This window comes from Kryptolebias marmoratus, linkage group LG2, assembly GCF_001649575.2.
Source record: "Kryptolebias marmoratus isolate JLee-2015 linkage group LG2, ASM164957v2, whole genome shotgun sequence".
Taxonomy (NCBI): domain Eukaryota; kingdom Metazoa; phylum Chordata; class Actinopteri; order Cyprinodontiformes; family Rivulidae; genus Kryptolebias; species Kryptolebias marmoratus.
The window spans coordinates 21917721-21941137 of record NC_051431.1 but is presented as its reverse complement, the minus strand read 5'-3'; the positions used below and the strand labels follow the sequence as shown (position 1 = coordinate 21941137).

Genomic DNA, 23417 nt, shown 5'->3' with positions numbered 1-23417 from the left:
TACTGACACAGAAACCATTTTTTCACAAAAACAGACATTTCAGTAAACTTATAGTTTAATGTACATTTCTAATAAATGCTGACTTTAGTAGAGTGAAACGGTGGAGCAAACCACGTTACGATGAAGTCGCTGCAGCGGCTCAGATGGAGCTACAGAAAAGCAACAAACATGTTAAATAAACACCCGACTCGCAGTATTTTGCAGCAGACACTTTATTTTACATTAAAACTTCCTCAACTTGACACAAAGCATTTCCACAAATGACAAGACAAGGACATTAGGGACAATTCAAGTATTTTCTACATCGGCTGCAGGTTAAGATCATAAAACACAATGTGGGACAAATTACACGCTAGTAGACCGCATGCATCCGTCAACATCTGGCGCCCAATCTTTCACGCTTGCACGCCCACAGACAACGTCACCGCTCCTGCTAGAAGCTTGGGTCGTAGGGAGCGGGTTTCACGTCTTCGAGTTGATAATAATCCAAACGTAAATGACACGAAGTTCGGAGAATTCAGTTTGTTCGAGTCAGAAAAGGTCAAGAGCACACGCCCAGCAGAGCCACAGTGTTCTTCAGACCTGGGTGTCTGCTCACGTGCATGGTCTCTGGGGAAGAAAACTTAATAAAAGTGGCACAGGTCTCATGGGCCTCGGCTGCAGCACTAGCTAGAATCTGCATGATCCTCAGCAGTGCAGTCTCACTGGGGAAAAAAAACAGCACATTTGTCATTTGTAACTACTGGAAATATAAAAGACTATAAGAGACTGAATTAAAAAAAAAGAAAAGTGGTCACCAAATACAACAAAGGATAAATGAACATGAAGAGCTGCGTACCTGCCGACGTGAATGCTGGAGGCCAGACACCAGGCGGCCTCTCCCTCTGGCGTCGGGGGCTCCTGTAGAACCCGACGGGCCAAGCAGAGAGCTGCTCCGGCCAGCTGTACGGGCAGAAACACCACGCACTGACCTTCTAGAAGAGACAGCTCCAGCAGATAACGAGCCATCCACACCACCTGGAGGAACAGACGACAGGGCGGGTGACGCTTCAGACCATCGACTACGATAACACGGGCAGAGAGCACACCGTGTGTGTGGGGGTGGGGGGAGATCTACCATGGCGCTGCAGCGAGCGACGGAGGCAAAGATGAGGAGGAAGTGCAGAGCGGGACAGTGGGACAGATCGAACTTGAGCGTGCACAGGACTTTGCGCTCCATTCGCAGCAGCTGGTGCTTGGCGTAGGCGTGGTCCATCAAGCTGCAGAGCCCAGACACCTGAAGGGAGAAAACTGTTGTTAAAGCTTTCCTTCAAGAGAACATATAAAGCCTCAAGTTAACAACTTTAACACTTTCAGCTGATATTTAATCTAGTGAAAAATATAAATTTGTTCAACTCAAGCAACAAACTGCTGATGGAGAAATGTTAGTGGTCTACAGCAGCGGTCCCCAACCTTTTAGCTCCACGGACCGGTTCATTATCAGACAGCGTTTTCATGGACCGGCCTTTAAAGGTGTGGCGGATAAATATAACAATAAAATTATACGACCGGCATGAAATAGAGTGTATTTTTTAAAACATAAACGTAAATCCAACGTGTCCTCGCAGTTTTGTTAGCTGCGTCCTGGTATTGCATTATCAACATGAATAACACCCTCTCCTCCCCATAATGTTCTCTGGTCAATATGGCGATGTTTAAACAGGCACTTCAAAATAACATACACCACAAATATAAAGTGCACAAAGAATACAACTCACCATATTGCTGAATCAGTGGAGCCCTGTGCCTGCTTCTCAGTAACGAGACGGTCCCATCTAGGGCTTCCAGAGACGTTTGTTTTTTACTCACTTTGCTGCTTGTGGGTTTGATTTTAGCGATAACGGATCACGTGATCAAGATAAGCGTTCTGACACGCATCAAGAGTGAGTCATAGACAGATGGAGTGGAGAGAATCCGGTCATTTTTCAAAATAAATGTCCTTCAGGCTCCAAAAATAAAAAAAACGGAAATACTGTAAGTTAATTATTCTTTCTGTATGGCCCGGTACGAAATGACCCACGGACTGGTACCGGTCCGCGGCCCGGGGGTTGGGGACCTCTGCTCTATAGTTTGCGTCTCCTACCTCTGGGAGGAGGCTCTCTTCTTTCTTCGCTGCGATGAAGAGGCAAACCATGCCGAGGAGCTGCAGGTTGGCTGTGGACACCTTCAGCTGTCGTAGCGAGCGGTTCAGCAGGTGTATGGCCAGATAGAGGGTCTCCTCCTGGAACTGCATCAACTCCTGGCAGGAAGTAAAATGTGGCAGCGGACTCGCCGTGAGATGATCTTAGTTTAAAGCTCTGGCACAAAAGGCGGCGGGCGATATGCAGCACCTTCAGGGAACGCTAGGCCTTTAATTTCTTGGACAGATTTTGACACCACGTCCAAGAAACCGTAAAGTCAAAACCTCATTTTGATTCATCTTTTGACTTTGTTTATTTATTTTTGGTTAGGAAAAACAGTAAGTAAGTTCTTTCGGCTGCTCCCTTCTTTAGGGGTTGCCGCAGCGAGCGAAGTCGCACGAACGATTTGGAAACCGTTTTCCGCCGGACGCCCTTCCTGCCACAACCTGGGCTCGAACATGCAGCTTCAAGATTACAAGACTGCAGCACTGTCCACCAAAATAAATAAATAAATAAATAAAAACTCACGTGAACTTGAATGATCCAGTCTACTAGAATGGCTCGAGCAGCATTGGTGAAATAGTGGGGCAAATCAGCGTTGGAAAGAGGGGTCTGCGTTTGGGTTCTCTACAGGGTGAAAAGCAAAAACAGGAGGCTCTAATTAGAGTTGCAGGGGAGCAATAAATAAATAAATAAAATAGTTCCTGAGGCAGCCCTCCAGGTTGCTCCCCCAAAACAACAAAGCAGCTTTGCGGCCGAAAGGTCATAATTTCTCACCATCATGTCCAAGAACATGTCCCAGGCGTACGGCCGGTCCCAAATGAGGCTCAGTTTCTCGAGGGCTGTCTCGACTTCGTGTCGCAACAAGCTGGGAACCAAAGTCTGAAGGCTGGGAAGGCCCTGCAGGCTGTGAGGATACAGGAGCGCAGGAGGAGCCGCCACGCACTCATCTGCTGCACAGGATGGAGAAGGTGAAGACCAAAAAACAAACAAACTTGTTTTTCTTTGCTTTAAAAATCTGTCACCTCACCTTATGAGGACTGGGCATTTATTTTATTTTTTATCCCTGTTCCTGCTGCACTAAGTGTTAACGCATGAGGAAAAAAATGTTTTCACAATTACCAGGAACCTCGCTTGGAACTATTAAGAACACCAAAACACCAAATACGCAACCTAGTTTGGTGTTGTTAAATCAAAAACACTGCCCAACATGCACGCGCACACACAGTACTTTACCAACTTGGGAGTCTGGTTACAACAAAGCCTATTGCTTGTGATCAAACCACACAGTGACCCACCATGTCCCCATTAATGTGGACACCAATTCCAAGTCGTTGCTTTAACAGGATAAAAAAGTGATCAGTCAGAACACCCAGGCTGGTTTAAAGTGACCCCATGCCTTTAACGTTAACAAATGGCAACAGAATGTCTCCTTACGGCATTAAAACGCTCAAATGTTTGACTCAATGTTTAAAGAATAGTTTGTTTTTTTAAGTGAGGCTCTGTGGAGTTATCAGTAAAACAACATCTTACCTGCAGCAGAAATCACTCAGATTGTCATCACTTTGATATATGAAGCAGTTTTTTTGAGATGAGACAAAACGTTGAGTGAGGCCGGTTCCAAAACAGATTACTGCCATTATAAAAACTACTCCAGGCTCCATTTTTTTTTTTAGGAACTCCTTGAATGATCAGTTCCTAAACCTTTGCATTACTGTCACTTTTACATTTTATAGCTATTAATGGAGAAGTCTGCTTCTTTACACAGAAGACTGAGCTAGTCTGCAGTTCGTGACCCGCTTCTGTGGGATAAAGACATTTATACAGAGGGTGTCGGGTTTGCAAGGACATTGTTAGAAACGACAAAAAAAATAAATAAATTTAAAAAAAATTGTTTTGGAAAAACAGTTGTTTTTTTATGTGGGCATGGTCTCAGAATTGTATGTGAAACAGTAACGGTGAATATTTCTAAATTCCTGCTGTATGAACAACAATGAAAACAAAAAAATGAAGCTGGATTGATTTTAAGGTGGCAGAAATGCATTTTGGTTTTGTTTAACTCGTCTCCTCGCGAAAGCTTCTTGCCTGATTCTTTTAAACTGAAAATGTTTGAGTGTTTTCTGTTGCAGGTACGATGCTGACTACTGATAACTCCACAGAACACCACTTCCAAATATCCAAATGATCCCTTTAAAGAACCATGCCCCGATTGGAATTTGGCACCCAACCATCGCCCAAAAATAAAAAAAAAATAAATAAATTTTAAAAAAAGTGTAAATTCAGGTATTTTATGAACGCTTAACAGTTATTTTAAGAGTCTGGGAATTAAACGTATAAACAGTTTCTAATTTGGAGACTTTTTGATTCAGTAGTGTTAAAAAAAAAAAAAAAAGACTGAATACCAGCAGAGCCCATCCTGTTGTCCTCATGAAACCCCATGATGACACCTTCAGTGGTTTGCGCCGACAGCCTCCTTTCCTGCAAGGAACCAACACTTTACATGTTAGAACAGAACGCTCTTTGAAGAGCCAAGCTTCGGACCATGACAAGGGGGAATGCCAGCTGATTGAAACTAGTTCCAGTCTTCTTCCTGAGCATCACTTTAACAGGATGACATTAAGAGGCCGTAGATGGTTCTGGGTTAAGGAGACAAAACAGGACCTAGGGCGTTTCCCGTCTGCGCTCTGGTTCTGTTCTGACCGGGTCCACCCTGGACTCATCTACAGGCTGCCGGCGATCTGTAGGCCTGAATTTCTGAAAGCAGCTCTCCTCTGATCCGCCTGAAGGAGCGACAGATCCATCTGTGCGCGTGTACGCCGAGTTTTCCGGACGTTGAAGTGCGTGCTCGCCCTCGCTAAAATGAACTCCTAACTCAAACTTCCACATTCCTCCAGCAGTTATGGGGCCCACTTTTGATGCACGGCAGAAACATTCACTGCACACTTCAGGGGATATCATTATGCTTCAGGGGAAAAGGAACAAAAATAAGGGTTAAAAACAAAAACTGGACTTCTATTCTGTAGCTGAAGACATTTCGATTCCCATCTGAGGAGCTTTCTCAGTTCCAAGTCTTCTTTTGGATTGAGTTTTTGTTTTTAATCTTTTTTGGGGGGATTTACTATGTCCTGGATGACTGAGTATCTACGCCAGCACTTCAGGGTAAAAGACAAAAAATTCCTGATATTTATGGCTCCGATCACACAATTAAATACAACAATGTTCATTTTATAAACAAAAAACCTGCATTTCCTTTAGTTCCCAACTTGTGAGGAGTCTGTAAAACATGCCTTCACTTAAACGGCACATTTTGAAAATGAGCAAGGTTCAGAAAGTGTGTTTATGATGCAAACTAAAACTAGGAATCACCTTGCATGAATACAAACAGCTTACCGTTTGTCTGAGCAAGTCACATTAGGTGACTCAGATTTTTATTCTTTAGAAAATGGAAAGTTTTTTTTTCCCCCCTTCCCTCTCCATATTTGCCCACACTATGAGACTCCATCAGCCTGTTAGTAATGATGCTGCAGAGGACTGATCAGATGAAATCCTGCTTCAGGTTTGGACCTGAAGGTGCTGCTCAGGCCTAATCAGGAGACACCTGGGATCGTGGCCAGTGGGTTCAATTTACCCAACACTTAGTCCTGCAGGAGTGCTTGAAGAAACGGAGAGGAGGTGAGGTCTGCAAAGCACTCATTTAGAATAAAAAAGATATATGTTGCAGTTTAATATGAGTGAAACTGAGGAGTTCATTTCTTCCTGCTGCTCAGGCTGAGCCAGGCTCTCCCGCAGCAGAGCAGACCTGGTTCTGGGCTCGGACGCAGCTCACCTTCATGTGTAAGTCCAGCAGGGGCTTGGAGTCGCAGAACCCGGTCCTGGCCATGGTCACAGCCGAGGGAGGGGGGAGGCAGAGTCCCGAGTCCCGGGTCCGGGTCCGCTGCAGCTACTTACCCACGAGCGTCGGGCGCGTGCGGAGGCCTGGAGCGGGGCAGACAGGAGCCACGCCGGCCCCCGAGCCGACTCTAATAAGGCCAGCTGCTGATTGGAGTGGAGACAAGCCGGCGGGCGAAGGTGGGCACCTTCCAACTTCCGGTCGGCGGCCATGATTCGGGTTTCCTGCTCACTGCGGGTGGATGCAACTTTCACAAACTAAACAATCATCGAATACAAAGCTACAAACAGCGCTTCAATTAAAGACAAAAGTTCATTAGGTTACATAGAAAACACATAAATAATGTTGCTTTATGAAATTAAAGATCCATCGCAAATTGTTTTGCCAATTAATATTATTTTTACATGTGAGGACAAAGGAGAAGGTCAAACTCCTCACTGTGACTACTTTTTATATTTGGTCAAAATTAACATGGCCAGCATTTCATTTTTTTATAGTAAAGTACACAATTAATTATAGAGTAAATATAAAAGTTTGACCAGTTTGTTGCATATATGTGTGACTTGATTTTTTTTTTTACATATAAGCAGAGCCCAAGATTTCAACTTTCTTTTTTTTTTTAATCAAACCTAAGATTTTCCAGTTATTTTTTACCCTCTCTCCTTCCCTCCATTGGCTTCCTGTTGAATTTATAATGAATTTAAAATCTTACTCCTAACATACAAAGCTCTCAACGACCAAGCTCCATCTTATATTAAAGATCTTATTGTTCCATATTTTCCTAACAGAGCACTTCGCTCTCAGGCTGCAGGTTTACTTGTGGTTCCTAGAGATTCTAAAAGTAGAAGCGGAGGCAGAGCTTTCAGTTCTCAGGCTCCTCTTTTATAGAACTAACTTCCAGTTTCTGTCTGTGAGGCTGACAGCCTGTCTGCTTTTAAAACTAGGATTAAGACTTTCCTGCTTGATCAATCCTATAGTTAGGGTTGGTTTGGGTTTCCTGAGCTTTTCCTCAGTTATGCTGCTACAGGCTTAGACTGATGGAGGACAAATTGACCACATTTCCTCACTCTGTTACTGCTGTCATTAACTTTGTATTCTTGTCTTTCTTCCCATAGAAACTCCACCTGGACGAGTCCTTCTGTGCGTCTCTGTGTTTCTTTCCTGTCCTCTCAAAGCAGATGGCCGCTCGCTTTGAGCCTGGTTCTGGTTCTCTTGGAGGTTTTCTTCCTGTTAAAAGGAAGTTGTTCCTTTCCACTGTCACCAATGTGCCGCTCAGGATGGGAGACTGTGACGAAATGGCTTCATTAGATAGGAAACTTCCACTAATTGTCATTTCATAACATGCTGTAAGTGAATGTACTGAATCATAATAAGAATGGATTGACTAATCAGATTTGAATTTATGACTGGGACTTTGTTTGTTTTTTAGTGCCCTGAGAGGACTTCTGTTGTGAATCGGCACCACATAAATCAACTGAATGGCTTGCCATTTTTTTGGGAAACTTTTTTTATTTTGATGACTTAGAATCTGTGACACGCCTCAGACGTGTCGATGTTTGACATGCGTCGAATTGTACTAAAATTGTTTTTTGTTTTTAAAAGATTCAATGAAAAAGAAAAATGAAAGCAAAGTGTGGGTTGGTGACAAGCTGCTGGTTAAAACTGGTTCTTCGCCAAATTGTCTGGTCTGGTATGTGTCGAGACGATACAGCAACAACCCATCCTTTGAGTTTAGTTGCCTTTCTATGTCTGAATGACTCAGTACACACACACACACACACAAATTAAATAAAATCCATCGAACATGGTTGGTGATAGACTGAAAATGAGAGGATAAAAAAAGCCAAACTTCAAAGAAAAACTTTGGCCACAATCCAACCTGGTACTTACTGTATATATTTAGCTTGTTAGTACTTGTATTATGTACTGATACCAAAACTGGACCTTTAGAAAGCCTGAAGAAGTGCAGATCGAAGCTCCTTTAAGCCATTACAGAAAAGTTGTGACTCATTACCTTTGCACAGCACCGAACACTTGCCTAGTGCTGTTTTCAGCTTTCCGGTCATTTCTGAAATAGAACTTGTAAAAACTGAAATAAAATAAAAAGACAAGCTTCAAAGTCTCTCATAAAAGTGTGGGGGTAAGTAGAAAAACCTCAGACACGTTGGTGCCCTAACAGTGTGAAAGCAGGACACCCGGGACACAGGGATTTATTCAGTAAAAAGGTTTACTGGCACATTATAGTTGCAAATATTATAAGCTACCATTCTGTAACAGGCATCGCCCGTTACGCTGTGAAGTCCTGCGAGGTGCTTGAGACGCCTGCCAGGACAATGTCCTCCCTTTGAAGAGTGCTGTTTTTTTTTTTCATTGCCCTCTGAGGCTCAATTTTAAAAAAAAAATTAACAAAAAAAGAACCTCTCTAACACCAGCATCAGGTATGACATTCCTGACCGTTGATCACATTCAAATATACAGAGAAAAATGGTAAAGCTGCAAATTAAAGACTACAAAGCTTCAGGCTTCCCCCTTCTACTAATGCTGCATTCACCATCAAGCTCCTTTTTTTTTAATCTCTCTCTCTCGCTTTCTCTTTTTGGTATTTACAGAATAACGAAGAGGCACTTGTTGTGCCAGTGTACGCCTACGGGGAGAGGTCAGGGGTATTTTAACTTGCATGTTCAGCTGTGAAGCATTGCTTAAAGCGTGGCCAACAGAGAGGCTCGGCCTATGGCTTCAGCGCGCCAGCGTCGACGAGTCCAGCAGCGGCGGCGGCAGCCCCTTGTGGCCGTGACGGCAACGAAGGCAGTTCCACAGTGGAGTCCCATCAGTGCAATGGTTCTGATGTCGGGGCCCTGTCGCGTCCCGAGCAGGGCTCCGGGTCAGAGTGTGACGGCCAGTGCCTGAGCCCAGTGAGAGAAGAGGTGCTGGAGTTGTTTGTAAAAAAGAAGAAGGAAGAAAAAAAAAAAAGCCACTGGATCACTTTGTCGTCTCGCGGAAACCGTGGTCACCTCGCGGTCGTCGCCGGGCCAAAAACCTGCTGCTTCTTATTTTCCTGTTGGGATGAACGCGCTCACTCTGTCTCTCTCGCTCACACACACACACGCATTTAAAGCAAAGAATAAGAATTTAAACTAAAAGCACACAAAATAATCAAAATGGGCCAAGAGGGATGTCCAAGAGAGCTCATCTGATTATGCAATAAACTTTAAATGCAATAAGTCAATACTCTGCAGATTATTGTCAAATAATGTCATTATTCTTGTTTTACTGAACATAAAAGGATAAGCCTGACTTTCCTGATTCAAATACAATAATAATAATAATTATAATAATAAAAAGCTTAAGCTTACAAGCTTTTGCAAAATGTAGGCAGGTTTGTTCATCAATCCATGAAGCAAAAAGTCTCTAGTTTTACAAATTCTGCTCAGTGCTTTGTTTTTTTCCTTCTGTTAGTCTAATCATGCTGATTAAAAGCAGTGAATTCAGCGTTTGTAGTGATGTTTTACTCAGTCTGATGCTTTAACCAATCCCATAATCCTCTGATGGAATCCCCTTGAAATGAAGAACTGAAAACATTTTAAAACCATAAAAATAATTTAAAAAAAAGAAAGACGTTTGAAAAACTTTTTTTTAATATATATATTTTATATAATGTACTTAGACAAGACAACAAGTCTTCCAAAATTTGAGAAATGAGAAATTGATGGTGGGAGGAAAAAAGGAAAAACAAAAATAAAGGAAGAAAAACTCAAACAAAAACAATGACAAAGTTGTTGTTTTTTTTCTTTTTAAAAACGTTCCTCTTGTGAGACTTAGAGAGTAACTAACATCTCTTCCAGCATTGTGTTAAAATAATACGTTCCTGTCAGTTCGCTGCCCACAGCTTCTTTCACCCATGTGCCTTCTTGACGTAAAGCATGCAGGTGGCTTTTTTTTTTTCATATTATTTTATTTCATCGCAACGGTAGGTCCTCCGTTCTGCAGACTTGGACTGAGCCGTCAAGCCGTTCCTCCGAACATACAGACGTTTAAGCTGATTGGACACTTCAGAAAACACAAATCAGGCTCTACAAATTAAACGTGGAAAAAGTATGAAATGTTAAATGTCCCAACAAGTTGCTTTTTTTTTTTTTTCGAGGGGGATGGGAGGACTTTTACAAAAAACGATTCAGCTTTTTTATTCTTTAAATATAAGGACAATCAAAAACTTCTTTTAAAAATATATATATTTCAAAAGTCTGCAGTAATATTACAATTAAAATTAAAAAAAAACCCCGAAATTATTAAGTTAGGGGAGTTGAGAGTGACTGGACTGAGGACCATGACGTTAAAGTGGACAGGTTGAGGAAAAGCTGGGGGTCAAAAGTTTTCGTCTCCGTTTTCTTTCCCTTGATTTTTATTGACTCGTAGAGGAAACGGGCACGGACCTGGCCGCGCCCCCAAAAACCAGTGGCTAGTTGGTTTTTTCAGTTTGCACGCAGGAACCTGGACTCTATAAGTGCACGAGCGCCGCATCGCTTCAACTCAACGCAGCTTTTACAGCAAAGGTTAGCCATGCAAGAGATCTTGTCTTTATCAGCCCTGACTGAGGTCACGCTTCGGAACCAGCTGGCTACAGCAATCATAAACTACACGTCTTATCCCGTTTTAAAAAAACAAAAATTAAAAAAAATCTTAAAAAGCGCACTGATTTGCTCTGCGTAGTGTCCTCTTTCATCAATAATCCAGCAAAGTTTTTGGGTTTAAAAACATGCAAAACCAAAAAAAAAAAAAAACGAAAACAAAACAAAACAAAAAAACAGACAATGGATGGTTGAGAATTAAAATGTGTTGTTCATTCATTCCTCTTGCACTCGCGCGTACATCCGTATCCTCTCGTCCGTATACACCTGTGCAGTGCAAACACAGTAATGGCAAAAAAAAAAAAAAAAACTCTTATCCTCGTTTACGCCCCCCCCACCGCTGTAGGAAAATCCTACGCTTGATTTGTAACAGCAAGTTTCAGAAAGAGCACTTGTTATTTCTTTAAATCAAAAAAAAAAAAAAAAAAATTTGAAATATGGCTTTACAGTTAAAACCGTAACAAATGACGAAATTAAAAAAAAAAAAAATCATCCTTTTCCCCAATTTTCCTAATTCTGAATATACTTTTTAAAAATTCGATCGAGTGCGTTTATGTATGTAGTCTATGCATGGGCTATTTGGTGTGTGTGTGTGTGTGTGTGAACCGTGGGAACAGCTGGTAAAGAGGTGGTACTTGCTGGCATAACCTGGTTTTCAAAGTGTAAAGGCTTTGATGTGGTGCAGCAGAGGTCCAGCAGGGAAGCCTGACGTCCACCCTGGGAGGACGTGCAGAGACAAAGCTGCCAGTCGATCCAAAGCAAACCTGCTGAAGGCAGTCAGTCATGGTGTGTGTCTGTGTGCTCTTTTCCTACTTCATCATCTGCCTGTGTATATAAATAGATATATATATCTATATGTATATAGATATATATATCTGTGTGTCCGTGTGTGTGTGTGTGTGTGTGTGTGTCAAAGACAGAATGACAATGCATCTTGTGCCACGTTTTGTTTGTGTCATTCCGATTCCTCAGCAGTGCATGGGTGCATGTGGGTTTGTGATTGTGTGCCAGCCTGTTTGCTTGTTCATGAGTCTCAGTGATCATTCCCGTATGCTGGCAGAGTAGGAGAACTGAGGGAAGTGTGTACGCTGATCCGAATCCTCCGTGTCGAAGTTGTCATCTGGAGTGGACACAGAGGGAAAGAGACAAAGACACAAACACGGCGAAGTCAGAAACTGATGCAAACAGCTTAGAGTTACACAAGGGAATAAAAAAAGGCAACCTAAGGACACACACACAAAAAGGCTTGTGGATTAAGGTCGGGCGACAGGCTAAAATTTTAATCGGCCATCGCAGCTCGTCTTTAAAGCAGGTCTTTTTTTTTCTTTTTTTTTGGACAATCCCAGTTCTCTTGTGGGAGTTGGCTGTTTGTGGCCAAAAAGAAAATAAAGTCACTGATGTGAGATTACTGTGGGGTTTCAACCAACGAGTTACTCTAAACCTTTGACAAGAAATATACCAGATCTGTGCAGCCGGCTCTGGGCTGATATTAAAAGCTCCAGGCAGCTTTGTCGCTCCAAGAACAAACATGGGAACCTCTAACGTGACGTCCTTATTGCTATAAAACAGCTGGAACCTGCAGGAAAGACCTAGGTGGGCACACGGCGGAGGTGGAAAGGAGCAAAGGCGCCACCAGACAATTATTGCTAGTTCAGTTGGGAATTTTAACCGGCCGTGGCTTCATTAGTTTGGACAACACTTTAATCCAACAGTGACTTGAGAAAATAAGATTTAAATACATTAAATGTCTTCATCAGGGGTGCCAGAAATCTGAGGCGTGAGCTCTGCAGGCTGCAGGTAAATTTCATGGATCACGGTGTTGTAATTAAAGCAATTATATATGTTTAATTTATTGGAGAGTCTGGGTTTAACAGCGAGCAGCTGATCGGGAAACAGCCGCCGTGACGTGTTAACTCCACCTGCTGATCCCTGAGGAAAAACTGAAGCTTCGTTTTGTCTGGTTGATAGAAAACTTGTAGGTGATTTTATTACATTCGGTTGTTGTCTGTAAGTTGTCAAATATATTAGGCTTTTTAAAAAATATTTTGTTCTGTGTGTATTTTTGCACCTGAACTTTATGTCTTGGTTCATCTTAAAACGATGAAAACATATTTCACATTTAGATCCATTAAGAAGCTGTTTAAAGACACAATGGAATAAGATTCTTCGAATGTTTTGTTTTTTATGGAGCTGCTACAAGATCATAGACTGTGACTTGTGTAATTTTTATCAAAACAAATATTTTTTTTACAGTATGTCATTTTTAAAAAAAATTATGATTACATTATTTTTTGTCCTACACTGTTGCTTATTCGAGCAAACCTCTGCTGAGCAATAAAACGACAGCACCTAACCACACCTGACAGTTCGAGGCGGCGTATTACAGCGAGTCCAGCTTTGATTTGAATTCTGCGATCATTCACAGGTCAAAACTCTTGACCCCGGCTAAAATAAAGAAGGGAAAGATATCGTCCCGCATTGCCCAACCCTACCATAGATGAATCTACTTACACTTGTCTGGAGGGGTTATTGTGATAGATTGTGCTGTGAACTCGTCGTCGAAGTAACGAGTGTCTGTCTCTGATGTTACCTGCGGCTTGAAGGGCGGAATAAGCTGAGGAGGCAGAGGAAAAAACAAAAATCAATCATTTTCAAAGAGATGTCTTGCTTTAAAAGCCACGTCATTTGCTTCATTTCCGATCTCGGCATCTCACCTTTTTCTCAATAACATCCTGCCAGTTGATGGAGATGAAAAACTTGTGGGTCATCACTTCTTTGGCATCGTCCGGTCCCCCTCCGAGCCTGCGAACGGCACAAAAATCGACGCCAGCGTGCAGGTGTTATAAATACATACGCGAGGAAAACAGACAACAAGCGACAATGTTATTGTTAATTTCCGTGCTGGAAAACTGCGCGTGTCAGGACGCCTGCAGGCAGAGCTCGGCGCGCTAATATTAGCAGCCCTCCTGTCATTACCAGAAACGCGGGTCTTGACCAAAACAACAAACAATTACGTCCTCGTTTAAGGCTATTACCCCCGAACCAAAACTAATAGAAAAAAGGAACATGGGCTTCGATAACAGGATTGCTTTTTCTAGATGAAAACAAGGCGCCTCAAAAAGCAAACAAATTAAGTGCGGCGCTCGGGATGTGTGAAATGTTCTCTTAAGGTGGACGAGTCCGTCTTCAGAACATTTTTTTAAATACAACAAATACGTGCTTTAACAACTAATATCAGCTCGCGTTAATGCAGTTTTCAACTCTCAACCTGCTGCGCTCGACCGACAGCTCCACGACACAATATCTGGAGAAACCTGTAAAAAGAAACAAGGTTCCTTGTTATGAGGCAAAGACAAGCAGAGGGCCACGCACCTTTGTTTGGGATCTTTTTTAAGCAGGCCTGCCAGCAGGGCCTTGGCTTCTGGGGCCAGGCTCTTAGGGAAGCGGATCTCCTCCATCAGGATAAGCTCAAACAGGCGCTCGTGGTCCTGGTTATAGAACGGCAAGCGGCCGCACATCATCTCATACATCACCACGCCCAGTCCCCACCAGTCCACCGCGCGCCCATAGTCGTTGTCCTCCAGCACCTGACGGGCACAAGGAGGAGAGTCGAGAGAAAAAAGCACTTAAATAACAAGAAACACGCAGAGTTCAAATAAAATGACGTTTCATGTGAACTTAATAACCACTTATTCTGGTCTCATGGTTACTGATATCGCCACCGATAACGGATTTACCTCTGGAGCCAGGTACTCCGGGGTTCCACAGAAGGTTTTCATGGTGGCGCCGTCTGTGATCCCCTCTTTACACAGCCCAAAGTCCGTTATCTTTATGTGGCCATCTTTGTCTAACATGAGGTTCTCAAGCTGCACGGAAACAAGATTCGGTTTAGACGTGCGGCAGGAAAATAAACAAAACACTTCTGAAAGGCATCAATAGTTCCTAGTTTTAAGGAAAACCTACAGGTCAGGGCTGAATGTTAGTTTATTTATTTTTGACTCCCCTTTAACACTTAGTGCTGATCTGATGCGCCAGGAGAATGTGTTCACTGCTTTTAATAAACGAAAACCTTTTACCTTTAAGTCCCTGTAAACGACGTTGCGTGAATGTAGGTACTCCAGTGCTGATACTATTTCTGCACCGTAGAATCGTGCTCTATCTTCAGTGAATACTCTGTCCCGGGATAAGTGAAAGAAGAGCTGCAGGAGGATGAAAATACAAATGAAAACATATTTACATATTTCTATTTGGACATGTTAAATTTAGGTCTTTGTGTCGTCAAGATATTTTTTTTTGTTTTGCACGCAGCTAATGCAAAGCTGAAACATCGGTCTGTCAGTTTGACACCGATTCATCAACCAAACCATCAAAAGGGATATTCCATCCATTTCTGAAGTGGTATATTATTATAAATATGAAACACTATCTTACCTGTTGTGGATGACCTTTTGAATGGCCTCAATTTGGAGAAAATAGGAGTTTATGTCAACAAGACTGACGAGCTCAGGGCTAGACTGAGTGCAGACGGGATCAAAGTCGACTCCTGTCTTTTTAAAACAGGTTGCGTAAAACCTTTACTTTACCGTCAATTTGGCATTACACAATTATTTCAGCAGAGAAATGATGACATTTCTGACGAAACTGACCCCAAGCAGAGTCACCTCTGACGCTGCAGCTATTCAAGCTTGCAAACAACCACAGAATGCTATGGAAATAATTACATGTTGCAAAATACACAATTAAAAGGTCGAATAAATAACATTTGCAAGAGCCGCTATACTCCTTTTTTTTTTTTAGATTAGAGCTGTTTTAAGACAGCAGCGATCTGTGTTGGTCTTGGCTGAATTTATCTGTTATCTGGTCGAACCTGTCAGACTTAAAACTCCATTTCTCCGAACCGTGCTCGTCCAAAAGGCTATCTGCGACAGGTAAGATAGTAGTTCTCCTTAACGCCTGCACAGAACTCCAATTCAAAACGGCCAGAATATCCCTTTAATTTCTCAACATGACTGCAACCAGATTTTCAAGCCTTAAACTGAAACAATCTTTTTGTTAAATGTACAACTAGCTTTATTTTTTTTTTTCACACAAAGTAAAACAAAAACACAACAGAACTTTGAGCCGGGAGTAAAAAGGACCACTCACTTCTCCGCCGTTTGCGTACTCCATCACGAAGCATAACCGGTCGTTTGTTTGAAATGCATACTTTAGTGTCTGCGAGAGATGAAAGAAATTAAAATAAAAAAAGGGGGGTGAGTGCATTTTAGGGATGAACTAAACTCTTGAAGTAAAACAAATTAAATGTAGTGGTGACCCACCGTTAGAAAGGGATGTCTCGTGTTTTGGAGAACTCTGCTCTCCGTGACTGTGTGTGCCACCTCATCCTGCAGAAACACACACACACACACACACACTAAGTACACGCAGCAAGGAGAAGGACGCGGAGCAAAACCGCAACGCAGTTTTACTTGAAGTCTTTGGGGTGACGTGCTGCCACTAACTTTAGCAATGATGACTTCTTTGCGAAGGATTTTCATGGCGTAGTACATCCCCGTGGCTTTCTCCTTCACCAGGATCACTTTGCCAAAAGTCCCTTTGCCCAACAGCTTCAGGTAGTCGAAATCAATCATGGTCTGCAGGAGAAACGAGTCGAGGTCAGGCCAAACAAAGATACGGACCTCTGCCGTTGAGGTCACACATGTCTGGACTAATTCTTGGATTTCATGTGAGGTTTGACCTGTGTTTGGTAATTAATGGGGGGGGGGGGTCTGTGTGCGTGGAAGGAAATATGTGCAGGACATCATTAAAAGTAAAGGGTTTTCTTCACAAAATAAAGGATTAAAAACAGCCAATTCAAAAGAAACATAAATAAAAATTAAAAAGAAAACAATACTGTATTAGATGCTTTCCAGTGCAACAACAAAAAAACGTGCACAAATAATGTTCTTCTTTCATTTAAAGAGGGTTTCAAAAACAAAAAAAAGGGCTTTGAGAAAGAGGCTTAAAGTTCGAACAACTTGCTCAATAAAGATGAGCTTAGCTGGACAAACACGGCGCTGCTTGTGCAAATACTGACCACTTTTGAACGAGATTTGGACACGGCGATCTCCATCTCCTCTGTGCCGCTGCTGTCGCTCGGCGAGCCGAACTTGATCTCCATGGGTTCCTCGTCCTGCTGCTGGCTCTTCAGGCTGTTTGTCACCGCCTGGATCGCCCGCATCCATTCCTCCCTGGTCCGGAAGGAAGCACACGGTGACCTTCTTGCGTCTGAGCTCATGTCTAAATAATCTGAATTTAGCTGCTATGAAAAGGCCCAAACAGCAATTTTATGAATCTTAAGCATGCTTTCCCTTTAAGATATACATTTAGTTGGACAAACACTTTACTGTTTTCTTTTTATAAACATGTTTATAGAAAGTTTTGGCTTTGCAAGCTGTGTTTAAAGTGTAGAGGATAATCCGTGGAGCTGCAGGGGGCTTCTGGGATTTAATACTTGGCAGAGCTGATGTAAACAAAACTCAATGACAATTTCTTGGGTTAGAGGTGAATAATCAGGTCTAATCTGGCCTGATGGCCGGTCGTGTTCTCATGAACTAAATTACTTTCACCACGTTTGGCCCCTGGATGCCCTCTTTTATTAAACACGACCTCCGTTAAACGCTCCGTTAAAAGCCTTATAGTCCGGAGAATACGGTAAATTTCATGCTCGATCATGTTTCTGACAACTAACCGTGAATATAGTATTGTGTGGAAACCACAGAAGAAGAAGTCAGAGGATGCAAATGTGAAATCACTAAACAATAAACCACCTCTTCTCTCACTGAAATACACAACACTGACAGGAAAAACAAAGCAGGCGGGTCATTCATTTCCCCATCCCAGCTACTCCTACCACACCAAACAGGAGTCAAATCTTTAAATATGTACTTCGTTACTGTGGATATTTGTACTTTTTCTTTGATGTACGGGACTAATTTGGCTAACTAAAGTCCGGCCCACGCTGTGATTTCAGTCATAAAGGACTTTCCACGTCAGACTGTGTGAGCTCAACATTATAAAATCTTGTCACAGGTAAGATTTATCACAAGCTGGATTAATAATATTAGAGTTAATGCTCCTATTATTAGATTCGGACTCTTAAAAAAAAAAGGATGAATGACAGCTGTAGATGTGCTCATGGCTGGAAAAAAATTTAAAAAAAGGAAAGACGTCGTTCACAGCAGCAGTCAGACGGTACAATTTTCTAATAAATTCCTGATATTTGAGGGTGTGTTTGGTAGTAAAGGTGCTGAATCAGCTGTCGGTGAGCCCGTCACTCTGAACCCCTTCAGACAGCCCATTCAAGGTCGCAACAAGATTCTTTTATAATGAAATCTTTTGTCTACGTCGGCTGAAAAATCCCACGATGTGCATCCGGTTTAAGAGGGCAGCTGTTTGTTCTGCAGCAGGTTTATTTGACATCATCTCTGTAGGTGGATTTGTGTAGTTTAAAGCACTCGTTGTTTGGCAGAAAACCATTTGTTTTTGTCCTGTGTCGACGTCTTCCTCACAAAAGTTGAACCTCTGCCTGGCGATAACTCGAGGTGCTGCTGTTTCAGTTTGTTTATTCTTAAATTGCCGTCTCTGAACGCTTGACAACTCGCTTATTTTCTCCTGCCTCTTTCTAGATACCAAACGCTGTGAGCACAGAAGAGTTCTGCGCGTGGGACAAAAAGAAAACTGAACTCCCACTGAATTAAATGCTAACGGCTGAAACACTGCAGATACAGTTTCCACTCAAGGTTTGCACAATAGTCATTTAATACATGTCGCGTGTATCTGCAACGTTGACTTCAGTTTCAGTTCAGCGCCACAAAACTGAATTCAGTGAAGAGCGTGAAAAACCAAACAACTGTTTTAGACAGCATCCATGTTCAGACGTACATAGAAACGGTTTTTCTCTTTCGTTACAGACAGAAAAACAAGTCTTTTACCTCTCCTCCTTGGTGTCTACGTGGAAGGTCCGCTCAATGACCGAGGTCCACTGCAGACATCGGATGACGAACGTGTTGGGCCTGGGGCGCTCCGTCTTCATCAGCTGGCACTCTACGGAGCACAGACACGTCGCTCAGCGCTCACGGAGCTGAGAAACAACGGTGGCACGCAGGCGGGAAGGAAAACTGACCTGCGACGGAGAAGTTATTGAGCGGCGGCTGGCTGAGGTCACTGGACACCTCGGGCTTGTCTTTGTAGCCGATGAAGGAGCCATCGCTCTTTAGGATGAAGTAACGAGGCCGCCACGTTTTGATGTATTCACCTGAAAACAGACGGATCAGAGGCTTCGTTTCAGTGTCTGAACATGTGACTGGCTTCCCTAGCAACAATCACAAGGTTATAAACGACTGAATTAAGCTGCTGTATCCTTTCTGTACGAGTCATGACACTAAGAACATGACCTACGCCCTTTGGCTTCATGTAATATTATTTAACACACGAAATAAGGATTTTTGACAAAAATCACTGCTGAATATTCACACGTCGGGTGATGAATACAAAGGGCCTCTCACCTCTCTTTTGGAGCCATCCCTCTCTAACAACACTGACTTCATTCATGCTGGGGCAGAAGACTGTTGGGGTGGGTAGGGGGCTGCAGACAAGCTGATGGAAACGGTTCTTACTGGTTCAGTCCTCGGCTGCGGCGCAAATAAAAACCAATACCGCGTAATACCTGGAGGAGAAAATTAAGAAGGATATTGTTAACGTTTAAAACGACCAACATGTATCGAGCAGATAAAATATAAAACCAACGCTTTCTGTTTCAGCGACAGCTTTGACAAGCTCCTAAAAATTATTACCTTTAACAGAAATAAATATGAAGCAAGAAAAGGCACAAACCTTAATCAAAAATTAATCAAATGATAACAAAATGACAAGACATTGTTTTAATTGAGCACAAAATAATTCATTTTTTAGCCCAATAACTTTCAACGTGTGGGTAAAACTGCCTGATATTTAATTCCCATATATATATATATATATATATATATATATATACAGAGTAACAGTGAAGAAAGAAATGAGGAAAAAACAGGACCTGGAGGAAGTACAGGTCCAGCCAATGAGACGGGGGTGAGGACAAAAACTGAAAGGGATTTCGTGCAACGACAGATTTCTTTTCACACGTATCTGAGCGATCTCAGCACGTTGAGGTACTTGGAAAATAAAGAAGAATCACCAAGTCAAGCACTTTGTTGTCCTGAAATACAACCCCACAACACAGAAACTGCTGAAACTGGCACATCGCCGCGGCCGATCCGAGCGATAACGCGGCCCTCCTGACCATGCCCTTGGCGTCCTCACCTTTACGTTATTATTATTTGCACAAGCCGATCAGCTCAGGGTTTTTTTGGTGGCGTTGTATAAAAAATGATCCAGCGGTCCACGCCTCTTTGATCTGAAACGCCTGCGGAGCCTCTCTGCCGCGCGAAACGCAATGGCGTCCTGCGGCTTCTGCTGAACGTTCGCGGCGGAGGCCTTGGTTACTCGGGGTCAGTCCTGAATCAACAGCTTCTGTTAGATAATAGGTTCACCAGAATTCACAGCACTTCAGTGAAAATTATGGGGTTGAATATTTTAGGGTTTACAGTTGCAACGGCTGTTTGAACTGCTTTGTTTACAAAGATAAAAACAAGATAAGGCTCCCCTCGACTTCAGACTTTTTATTGCCATCTATAGTTATCTGCACTCTGAGTAACGTTGAATTGCTTTCTGAGATAATACGAATAATAACAACCTTTTACTGTAAAGCAGCTCGTCTTCACAAACATGAAGACAATCTACCTTAAAGAGCATTTTTTCTTTCTTTTCACAACAAAAAGGCAAAATATGCTGATGCATTGGATTAAATCTTCATTTAGAAAATGAGTGGGTTGGCCAACTTTCAGGAAAAGTGAAAAAATAACAAATATTTGCTGAGTTGCCTCCATTGATACTATTTGTAATGTCCTCAACAACCTATTCAACAATGGGCGTGTAAAAGTTTTACCTAAATAAATTTAAAAAAAACAACCTCAAATCTGCCTAATAGGGTGACAAGAATTTGTAAAATATTTTGCCTACATTAAACAACTTTCACCTGTTCTGTTTTCTCAAGATTTGAAATAAAACCTTTACATTTAAGGAAAAAAAACATCCTAAATATTTTGAGTTTGTTGGAAGTTGTTTATCCTTCCAAGCTGCACTGTAAAAAAAGTAAAATAAACATAAAATAAAATAAAAATTGATTAAATCAACTGAGAAAACAACTCCTTTTGCATCCAATGTTCTACAAACCAAAAAAAAATGGATGCATCAATGAACTCTCAGAAAAGTTTTTATATTATATTTCAGCTGTAACCTGACTGTTGTACGATATCCTCTTTATTTATCATTTACAGACTAACTTTAAACAGAAAATGATACTTAGTAGATATAAGCTTTTTGTCCTTCAGTTAACCAAACTACATTCCACTTTTTTCTGTTTAGTAGTTTTGATTTATAGTTGCCATCTAATATAAACTGCAGCCTAATAATCTTTATCTCTTTTAACCCGTTTGCAGCCTTTGATCCTGTAGATCATAACAACCCCGTGTCACGCCTCGAACACATTGTAATAAAACGTACAGCTCTGTCCTGATCCAAATCGTATCAAACGAACATGAAGGTTGTTTTTGTCTCCTAATGTCGGGGATTTTTGCTCTTCTGTAGCTCCTCTCAGTTTTTGGGGTTCCTCAAGGATCCATTTCAGGTCCACTGCTTCTTCACCCAGCATACGTTGCCTTTGGGGGGTGTATTTGTTACGAAAACATCATATTCTCTTCCACTGCTTTGCTGGCGATACGCAGGTATATCTGTCTGGTACGTTAGGGAGCGTTCATCCTTACTGGAAACCTGGTTGAAAATTAAACTCTGTCAATATCAGTGAAATGAAGTCATCTGCTTCGGAAAACGCAATCCTCTCAACGGTTTAGTTGAGATTCTTCACAGTCAAAAGATCGAGGTCTAGTACTGTGAGCTCCTTTGAACTGGGCAGATAGGTTAATGCAGCTGTAAGCTCGTTTATTTCTCCACAAATTCAAAGTTATTGGCAACTCCCTGTCAAGAGACCTGGTTAAAAACTACTCTTTCTTTTATGATTGGACTGCCGTAACGCTCCGTATGATCTGGATCAGTGCAGCAGCTTATCTCTTTACCTGGAACCACAAAAACACATCTGTAGTCTTCGAGTTGAGACGGTTTTTTTTTGGTTTTCTTTAACACCACGCAGACGCCAGCCAGCTTTTTCGTAGATGTTCCAAGATCCTGATTGAAACACGGACAAGATTGGGCATTTGCAGGGGCTGTCCTAAATCTTTATTAGTTTACCCCTCAGTACACACACACAGCCTGTTGAGACCTTCAAATCTCTGCTTAAGACTCATCCTTTTTCTTAGACTTTTAACTCAAGCAGAGAACAAGACCTACATAGAGTATATAAGCTTTTAGGGGGATAATATTTAATCTTCCTTTCAATCTTATTGAATTAGATTTATTATTTTTAAACATGGTTTAGCTAACCTGTAAAGCACTTGGGTTCAGTACAGTTGTTTCTAAATGTGCTGCAATGAATTTGACATGACCTATAAATAGGTTTGCACTGAATATTAAAGTCACAGATCCAAAGTGCGCTTCTTAATGACGAACACACCTTTTAGTTTTGTCTAATTTAAAGGATGACTCTGTATTTTGAGGGACGGGTCGTGCACTCTTCCAGGCAGCCCCGCTGTATTTCAGTAAACACAAGCCACACCGTAGAAGTGTGGCAGCAAAGCTAACAGAGTCAACAAACAATACCTTCAAAGTCCAGGGCGTTTTTAATCCTCGCCTGGGAGGAAATAAAATGGTCGGGACACTTGAAACAATGCCCGAGCTGATAAGCAACTGAGGCAAGTGGCGCGCGGGGCAGCATCGAGGACACTGACCACGAGAGCATTAAGATCAAACAAGGCAGCGAGCCAAAACCTATTTTAAGCTAACAGCTAGTTAGCATCGCCGTTAGCCACCTGCGCTAGTTCTCGTTACTCTGCGGGCTTCTTACCTCGACTTCTAAGGCCAAAAATAGTCCCAGCCGTGGCTTCCTAGCGATCCTCGGCGCCACGCAGCACAGCACTCCGGCCGGTTATCACCCGAAGCTTGTGTGTATTGAACTCTGTCAATGATCACACAGCTTTAGCACACCGCTCACCGAGCTTGTTTTTCTTCTCTCGCAGCAGAAGCGGCGGCGGTGGCGGCGGCGTGCTCGGTCAGTTTCTGCAGCTAAGTGCTTCACGGAGCTGAGCAGACCAGAAAAACGAAGCTCCGCCGAGGTGGAAACTGATGGATAGACGTCCAGGGACGGTTTCGAGCTCCAGGAAATGCAACGAGCCGCCTCTCCGACGCTTTAATGTGGTTAGTCGCTGCTTAGCATGGAAGCCCTCCGTCTGTCTGTCACTACAACAGCAACAATAGGAAGTGACGTCACACGCACCAGAGGGTCCACTGTACCTGAACGGTCGGTGTGAAAGTACACCAAGTACTACACCGTGACCTTAATCCCGCACCGACTGTACAAAGCAAGGGCACGATGTGAAATATTATATCAATAAAACTAAGAATCCACTAAACTAAAACCTTCAGTCTGGAGGATCTACTTCCTGTCAACTCACTGCTGAAGACTCAAAAAAAAAAGACCTGCTGCTACAGAGAGGC

At 42.4% G+C, this 23417-nt stretch overlaps 2 protein-coding genes and 1 long non-coding RNA gene across 4 annotated transcripts; 1 reads left to right on the top strand and 2 right to left on the bottom strand.

The window, feature by feature from the left end:
• Positions 1–194: 194 nt before the first annotated feature.
• On the bottom strand, positions 195–6119 carry ccnp (cyclin P). Of its 2 annotated transcripts, none has more exons than XM_017420031.3 (8): positions 5986–6119; positions 4562–4637; positions 2937–3112; positions 2688–2786; positions 2123–2278; positions 1118–1276; positions 839–1017; positions 195–704 (listed from the first exon to the last, which is right to left on the bottom strand). In XM_017420031.3, exons 1-8 carry the CDS (start codon positions 6037–6039, stop codon positions 542–544), a joined length of 1062 nt encoding a protein of 353 aa, XP_017275520.1. In that variant the 5' UTR covers positions 6040–6119; the 3' UTR covers positions 195–541. The 2 variants fall into 2 exon arrangements, with proteins under 2 accessions (XP_017275520.1, XP_017275521.1); XM_017420032.3 differs by having other exon boundaries at positions 2937–3109.
• LOC112450637 lies at positions 5425–7831 on the top strand. The gene is made up of 4 exons (XR_003039315.2): positions 5425–5831; positions 5927–6227; positions 7164–7394; positions 7478–7831. It is a non-coding gene; the product is annotated as an uncharacterized LOC112450637 (long non-coding RNA).
• Positions 7832–9946: 2115 nt separating this feature from the next.
• On the bottom strand, positions 9947–23237 carry akt2 (v-akt murine thymoma viral oncogene homolog 2). The gene is made up of 14 exons (XM_017420082.3): positions 22768–23237; positions 19220–19380; positions 18838–18969; positions 18647–18758; positions 16750–16903; positions 16175–16306; positions 15992–16057; positions 15819–15887; positions 14750–14872; positions 14411–14539; positions 14046–14260; positions 13388–13475; positions 13185–13287; positions 9947–11793 (listed from the first exon to the last, which is right to left on the bottom strand). The coding sequence occupies exons 2-14, from the start codon at positions 19263–19265 to the stop codon at positions 11714–11716; spliced, it is 1449 nt and encodes a 482-aa protein (XP_017275571.1). The 5' UTR covers positions 19266–19380; positions 22768–23237; the 3' UTR covers positions 9947–11713.
• Positions 23238–23417: the final 180 nt, after the last annotated feature.